This window comes from Carassius auratus, unplaced genomic scaffold (assembly GCF_003368295.1).
Source record: "Carassius auratus strain Wakin unplaced genomic scaffold, ASM336829v1 scaf_tig00050813, whole genome shotgun sequence".
NCBI lineage: Eukaryota > Metazoa > Chordata > Actinopteri > Cypriniformes > Cyprinidae > Carassius > Carassius auratus.
The window spans coordinates 6,755-14,904 of NW_020527168.1; the positions used below are offsets into that span (position 1 = coordinate 6,755).

An 8,150-nucleotide genomic window follows, 5' to 3' on the forward strand; every position below is an offset into this window, starting at 1 on the left:
CTATCTATCTATCTATAATCTGACTGTTATTAATATATCTATCTATCTATCTATCTATCTATCTATCTATCTATCTATCTATCTATCTATCTATCTATCTATCTATCTATCTATCTATCTATCTATCTATCTTCATAGCAACACCCTAGCAACCGCATAGCAACACCTTAGCAACCACTTGGGGTACCCTAGCAACCACATAGCAACACCCTAGCAACCATCCCAGATACCCTAGCAACCGCATAGCAACACCATAGCAACCACCCCAGATACCCTAGCAACCGCTTAACAACACCCTAGCAACCACCCCAGATACCCTAGCAACCGCATGGCAACACCCTAGCAACCACTCCGGGGTACCCTAGCAACCGCATGGCAACACCCTAGCAACCACCCCAGATACCCTAGCAACCGCATAGCAACATCCTAACAACCACCCCGGGTACCCTAGCAACCACATAGCAACACCCTAGCAACCTCTCTGGGTACCCTAGCAACCGCATGGCAACACCCTAGCAACCACTCCGGGGTACCCTAGCAACCGCATAGCAACACCCTAGCAACCACCCCAGATACCCTAGCAACGGCATGGCAACACCCTAGCAACCACTCCGGGGTACCCTAGCAACTCTTTAGCAACACCCTAGCAACCACCCCGGGTACCCTAGCAACCACATAGCAACACCCTAGCAACCATCCCAGGTACCCTAGCAACCGCATAGCAACACCCTAGCAACCACCCCGGGTACCCTAGCAACCACATAGCAACACCTTAGCAACCACTCTGGGTACCCTAGCAACCACATAGCAACACCCTAGCAACCATCCCAGGTACCCTAGCAACCGCATAGCAACACCCTAGCAACCACCCCGGGTACCCTAGCAACCACATAGCAACACCCTAGCAACCATCCCAGGTACCCTAGCAACCACATAGCAACACCTTAGCAACCACTCGGGGTACCCTAGCAACTGCATAGCAACACCCTAGCAACCGTCCCAGAAACCCTAGCAACCGCATAGCAACACCTTAGCAACCACTACGGTACCCTAGCAACTCCTTAGCAACACCCTAGCAACCGCATGGCAACACCCTAGCAACCACATTGCAACACCCTTTCAATCACTATGGGTTTCCTAGCAACCGCACGGCAACACCTTAACAACCACTACGGGTACCCTTGCGACTGCATAGCAATTAACAAACTTTTTAACTTAACTTAAAATGTAATTTTAAACTTTTTAAACTTTCTCGCTAGACTTTCTCAAGCCAACTTAAAGTTTGTCTTGACGAACTTTTTTATCTAGTTAAGTTGGCTTGAGAAAGCCAACTTACTGATATTCTATTTAAACTTATTAAGTTGGCTTGAGAAAGCCAACTTACTGAAATCCGTCTTAAACTTATTATTATTATTCTTCCTTTTCTGAGACTAAAACTTCTGACTCTAACTCCTCCTAGAGCTTTAACTCTACAGACTCCAAACTCGGCCCAGCTCTTCAGACTGATCTCCCCGGGTGTGCTATATCTTTTCTAACTGATCGGACTTACGGTTTTCATAAAAATGAAGATTAAAAATCATAAAAACTCCCATAGACTTACATTGAAAAGCCTCTGCTCATCTGAACATTCCGTCAAACTCCAACTGTCAAAAATTCAAATCTAAACACACTGAAGCCCATTAAACTCATAGTCTATACGCCTTATTCAGCCCGCCGCCATTTTGATTCGAAAACGAGGCTGTGAGGGATAGCAGTCAGCAGCGTTCACTATGGCGTATTGTTGTGTACCGGGATGCCGGTCGTTTAGCCGTCAAAATAAAGACAATACGTCATTTCACAAATTTCCACAGGACAGAGAACTTCAGAAAAAGTGGATTGTTAAAATTCGACGGGACATTGGACCTAATTTTCAGGTAACAATATTGCATTTATGGAAAAAAGGACTGTGTACCCTAACGTTAGCCTTTTGGCTAAACGCTAATTTCTAACGGGAGCATGTTTATTTTCCTTTAAACGCCTGCATATAGCTAAAATATAATATTTTACCACAACAACTAAGTTCAAAATCTCAATTTTTCATAGATTACAAAGAACACACGAGTGTGCTCGAAACATTTCTCTCCGGAATGTTTTTCAAGAACACTGACTGGAATCAGGAAGCTAAAGGGAGGTTCAGTTCCCTCCGTGTTTACATGGACTCAACAGCCAAACGAAAGGAAAACCTTACGATCGTAAGTGAAAAAGATCTATTCTTCAAATGATGTTATATAGATTAAAATAATTAATTTGTGATAAGAGCGTACAGCTAGGTCATAAGCACCTTTCATACATTTACATGAAATAAATATGAACGTGTCAAGTCTTACAAAATACTACTGGGTAGAAACTTTATTTTTATGCAAAGTGAAATGTATTTAATAGTTTGCTGTGTACTGTTTGGTATCAACCCCTTTTAAAATATCAAATTTATGTTCAGAACATTATTTTTGTTTCTGCTTTAGACAAGAAAAATGGCATTTAGAGGAAGAACATGAGGAAGATGAAAGGTGAGCAGAAATGGAGGAAACTAATAAACATGTAAATTAACGTTACTCTAAAAGTTTTGTGTCTCATTATGGTGATATGCAAGTTGTATAGTTCAATCAATGACAGAACAGAGGTTGCACAAAATATTAATACCTGCAAAAATAGCCAATATTTCTTTAAGTTGTTTGTTCACAATCTTTATTAGTGTTTGATGGCCCCCATCATTCACTTTTTGTTTTATATTCTTTTTCACTGATTTAGTCATAATAATAATTAGTCATAGGCCTAATCTTAAAATCTGTTTTTTTAAATGCACAACAACTGAGCTTAAGGTTACAGATGTTTTTGTTAAATAGGCTCTGATAATTAGCTCTATTTGGATATCTAACCTGTTACCAATTTCACACTCAAGTACAGCCATTACTAAACACTGCGTAAAACCAATAATAGACAAACAAGAAAATATAAACAAAAATATGAATAAATTATATTCACAATATCCCCCACAAACTACATACATGTTATTAACCCCTATAATAATTGGTGTTCACATTATTTTATGCAATCAACTGTTTACTATTGTTACATGACTGTTCTCTTCTTTCTCTACAGTTCTACAAAGGATGGACCAAGCAACGAAGAATGGTTAGTAGAAATCTATCATACAAAATGTGTACCATATTTTCTGCACTATAAGGCGCACTTAAAAGCCTTTAATTTTCTCAAAAAATGACAGTAAGCCTTATAACCCGGAGTGCTTTATATATGGATCAAGGCGCTCAAGGCGTCTTTATATGACTGTTTTGTTGACATTCCCTTTATCACAGCTCTATCTAGTGGATGCATAACACAAACCCAGTCAAACGTTTGACTGCAGTATCTTCTATTCTATGCGCCTTATAATCCGGTGCGCCCTATATATGAAAACAGTTCTAATAGGCCATTCATTGAAGGTGTGCCTTATGGTGTGCCTTACAGTGTGGAAATACGGTATATAAATGCATCAAATGAGAAATAAACATGAATATAGAATAGGTGTATAAAATCTTACTTGCCTGCTCTCATTCTCTCTCTCTGTAAGAGCCATATTGCATAATTCATTATTTAAATTGAGTATCACAACTATTTGTGTTATGTTGCATGTTCTGGTTATATTTTGTTGTGTGTGTATATATATATATATATATATATATATATATATATATATATATATATATATATTATTTTTTTTAAGTTGTAAACCAAGTGGATTTATGTGAGAAGACTGTAAGAAGTGTTAAACAATTGATGTTGAAAATAAACTAAGAAATAAAAGCACATCATGGACTCTTGTGTCATTGAATAAGCGAGTGCAACAAGACAGATATGCGTCAAAACTTGTGGATTAATTATAAGAAAATGTACATGTCCCATTAACACTCTCAGTTTCTCAATCTAGTCATGTCACAGAGATGCCAAACACTGATCATGATTATTGTGTGGAGCCCATGACTACAGAGGAGAAGCTTGTGGCTGCACAAGAGGAAATTTCTCGTCTGTCTGCTGAAAATGAAGCACTCAGAAGTAATCAGTTTGGCATTCAGAACTTTATGGGTAATCCAAAACTCATACAGTTTTACACTGGGTTCCCTGACTATGACACTGTAAGAGCCGTTTCTTGGCTCTACAGCCCACAGCACAGAGCATGGCCTCATGGGCTCAAGTGCAAAGAATCAATCAAACAAACCAACACTCACTGAGGGTTGGATTCCAGGCTCAACATCTCTCCCTGTTTAATCAGTTTTTTTTGTTTCTTTGCCGGATTAGATTGGGCCTTCTTGAACAAGACCTTGCTGTGCGTTTCAGTGTTTCACAAAGTACAGTCAGTAGAATTTGTGTAACCTGGGCAAATTATTTGTACTTCATGCTGGGGAGTCTGCCTATATGGCCAAGTAGATCTGCAGTTGATGAACTTATGCCAGAGTATTTTAAAGCTCTCTACCCCAAAACCAGAGTCATCCTGGATTGTACTGAAATTCGAGTCCAATCTGCCAGCTCTAAGGTACTGAACTCTGAGACTTACTCACACTACAAAGGCACGACTACACTCAAATCTCTGGTTGGAATTTCCCCGGATGGGAGCATGACTTTTTGTGAGCAGTCTTTACACCGGAAGCATCTCTGATAAAGAGATCACCAAGTCATCTGGCATTTTGAATCTTCTCGAAGAGGGTGATGCTGTGATGGTAGACAAAGGCTTTTTAATCAAAGACCTACTTGATGAAATTAATGCCACAGTAGTTATTCCACCTTTTCTCGGCCCAAGCGGACAGTTCAGCCATGAGGATCTTGCACACAACACACAACATTGCTCGTTTGAGGATTCACATTGAACGGGCCATTCGACGAATCAAGGAATATCACATTTTTGATCGTGTGATTCCTTTGTCATTGGCTGGTTCTGTAAATCAGCTCTGGACTGTGTGTTCTATCCTCACAAATTTTCACGGTCCACTGTTTTGAGTTAACATATAAAAACAAAAAAAGTGCACATGGAATCACAAAAGTGCAATTTTGTATATTTATTATATAGTTTATACACTGGATTACATGTATATTAAGAAAAATGTTAAAAATTTTAGATATTTTTTAAATAAAATGATACAATTTCTATAATACTGAATTTTTACATATTGTAATTCTTACCACATTTTTGTTACAAAAGCATTTCAATATAAAAATGTACCTTTTAATTAGTTTCTCTTTGTAATAACATTTGTACTATTAATTATTTACAGACATGTCTGAAGTTTGAGAGAATTAAAACATTCTGCATTTCATAGGAATACAGTTTCATTTGTCATATTTACATTTTATAAAGATGGTGAATTAAAATCACTACAGGTTTTACACTATCCCTTCAAAGGGTAATTTGAGGTCTTGTTTCGGTTTACACTCTCCTGTTGCAGAGAACAGGTAAGAAACAGCTGAAAAAGAAAAAATCAAGCTTACACTTCAGCTCCTCCCATTCATCTTTGTTGAAATGGATACGTTCCAGGTGGTAATCACTATTGCATTTGACAAAAAAGTCACACCAGGTAAACCCACTAATCCCCATTTGTCCAACAATCTGATAGTAGTACTCGTGGGTCTTTTTTAGAGTGAAGTTCCCTGCTGCATTTGTCAAATATGAGCAGTTTTTGAAGCTGTCTTTGTTTGGGCATTTGATCTCGAGAAGACCGTGGACAGGATCTGCTGTAAGGTCGACTACCTTCCTGTCAGGTGAGGCTCCTAGGTGAGGGGCATGATGATTAATTATTAAGCCACAGGGAAACAATTTGTTTCCAGTGAGTTTTTCATATTCTGCAGCAGCAACAGGCTCAAGTTGTATGCCTCTTTTCATAGCTTTGGTCTGAATGGTTTGTTTTGCACACATGTCAGCAGCTAACTTGTCAAAGTCTTTAACTCTAGAACAGACCCGCTTAAAAGATGTTGATGTGATCCTCTCTGCGCGTAGCCGATGCCAAGTGATGCTGCTTTGGTCCCTGGTTCCACTTTCCAGGTGTAGTGAATCTTCTGATGTAATTATCAGACCTCCGTAGAAATTATGTTCTTCCTGGTTTAATACAGTTGCGTAGGAGCATGGTTGTGGAGGAAGAGGCAGTGTAGGGTGCTCTTCAAGGGACACAGTCTGCTGGGGTAATTGGTAGGATAAAACAGACCCTAAAGGTAAGTCGCCGAACTCTGTGGTGACAAGTTGTTTTTGTTGGTTACTGGCAGTTAATAGTTTAAACATGTGGCTTCTGCTGCCTGATGCTTTTAGGTTTTCCCTCAGATTTTCTTCAAATTCACTACAGGGCAATGGGACAGGGACTGGGCAGTAAACATTTGGAAGAATTCCCTCACTTGTGCGGTTTACTCTATGGGTACTACTATTTGGTGGTTTTACTTTGGAAACCGATACTGTGCTGATTGGCTTTGGCTTTAGTCCTAATGTTCTTGATGGCACATGCCATGTTTGAGGCAAAGAGGTTTTACTTGCTCTTGGTGGTACAGATTTATGCTCCATTTTTAGGTAGTGAGCCAGTGTGTATAGTAGTCCTAGTAAATGATTACAGTGCCCCAATCCTGCTTTACAAGTGCAGTGGGTGTCTCGGATAAAAGGGTTTTCTGAAGCCAGCTCCACCTGCAAAAAAGCAACAAAATGTTAAGAAAAAGACATTAACTAATTTTTTTTTTATACTTTGGTCTTAAAGTATTTCAAAACTATAACGGTTGTTGGTATAACTAAGTTACACTTACGTTACAACAAGATATAAAAAAGTAATTAGTTAGAATCTACTTATTACATCTGTGTAATAAGATACGTCAGTTAATGTTTTTTTGTTTGTTTGTTTTTTTATATCCCAAACAGCTATCAGCCTAACCGTTTTATTCCCCCAGTAGTACTTATATAAAGAAATGTATATACAACATTAAAGATCAGAAAAACTACTTAAGACCATATTCATGTCAACAATAACAACTTGCATTTTAAAATGACGCTGCTTACTAGAAACACCTGGTATTTAGTATGAACGAACGAACAAACATACAAACAAGGTCCAAAAATGAACGAAGGACCAAAACTTGAACTCAACATGAACCCTCCTGAACATGGAGGCTGTAACGTAGAAATTTCCTCACAATAACACAAAATACCTTCATGTTGTAAGGCGGCTCGTTCTTTCGCATCGAGCGAAAAGACCGGGCCCTAACACTACAGCCTGCTTCGTTTCTCTTCACTGTAAAACCACAGTTATCATGGACATCAAACACTACAGTTCAACACTTCGAGTTGGCTAAGAGGCGAATGTTAGCAGCACATACAATCAGTATGTAACGTTAGGTCGTTCGGCAACATTTGCGCTATCGTGATCTTCAATGCAGAATGCTAAGCTAACCTCACAAGAAAGTTGAAAAAGTAACTGTTTACCTTCAACATCATGGATATAACCCTCGATCCAGTTGCTGTAACCTTTCAGGAGGATAGACCTGGGAATTTTTGATCCTTCGTCCGCCCATGACTCCACAACATTGAGCGTAAGAGGAGGAAGATATGACAGGTTCGTAGTCCACACAGCCATGTTTAGTTGTTGTTATTTCCGGTTTACCCTCACAGCCTCGTTTTCGATTCAAAATGGCGGCGGGCTGAATAAGGCGTATGTACCGTGTACATATTCTATGTACTATTACTAACCCATTCAAACTCATTCAAATTCATCTATCATATCATATCTATCTATCTATCTATCTATCTATCTATCTATCTATCTATCTATCTATCTATCTATCTATCTATCTATCTAAATATCTATCTTCTGACTGTTTCTAAATATCTATCTATCTATCTATCTATCTATCTATCTATCTATCTATCTATCTATCTATCTATCTATCTATCTATCTATAATCTGACTGTTTCTAATCTATCTATCTATCTATCTATCTATCTATCTATCTTCTGACTGTTTCTAAATATCTATCTATCTATCTATCTATCTATCTATCTATCTATCTATCTATCTATAATCTGACTGTTTCTAATCTATCTATCTATCTATAATCTGTCTGTTTCTAATATATCTATCTATCTATCTATCTAT

The 8,150-nt window shown here is 38.4% G+C and overlaps 2 protein-coding genes across 2 annotated transcripts; one reads left to right on the forward strand and one right to left on the reverse strand.

Annotated features, from left to right (window-relative positions):
• Window positions 1-1,699: 1,699 nt before the first annotated feature.
• On the forward strand, window positions 1,700-4,651 carry LOC113089633 (THAP domain-containing protein 1-like). The gene is made up of 6 exons (XM_026256091.1): window positions 1,700-1,913; window positions 2,083-2,231; window positions 2,502-2,546; window positions 3,139-3,171; window positions 3,965-4,119; window positions 4,333-4,651. Exons 1-6 carry the CDS (start codon window positions 1,770-1,772, stop codon window positions 4,404-4,406), a joined length of 600 nt encoding a protein of 199 aa, XP_026111876.1. The 5' UTR covers window positions 1,700-1,769; the 3' UTR covers window positions 4,407-4,651.
• A 219-nt stretch (window positions 4,652-4,870) lies between these two features.
• On the reverse strand, window positions 4,871-7,656 carry LOC113089632 (uncharacterized). The gene is made up of 2 exons (XM_026256090.1): window positions 7,481-7,656; window positions 4,871-6,691 (listed from the first exon to the last, which is right to left on the reverse strand). The coding sequence occupies exons 1-2, from the start codon at window positions 7,490-7,492 to the stop codon at window positions 5,456-5,458; spliced, it is 1,248 nt and encodes a 415-aa protein (XP_026111875.1). The 5' UTR covers window positions 7,493-7,656; the 3' UTR covers window positions 4,871-5,455.
• Window positions 7,657-8,150: the final 494 nt, after the last annotated feature.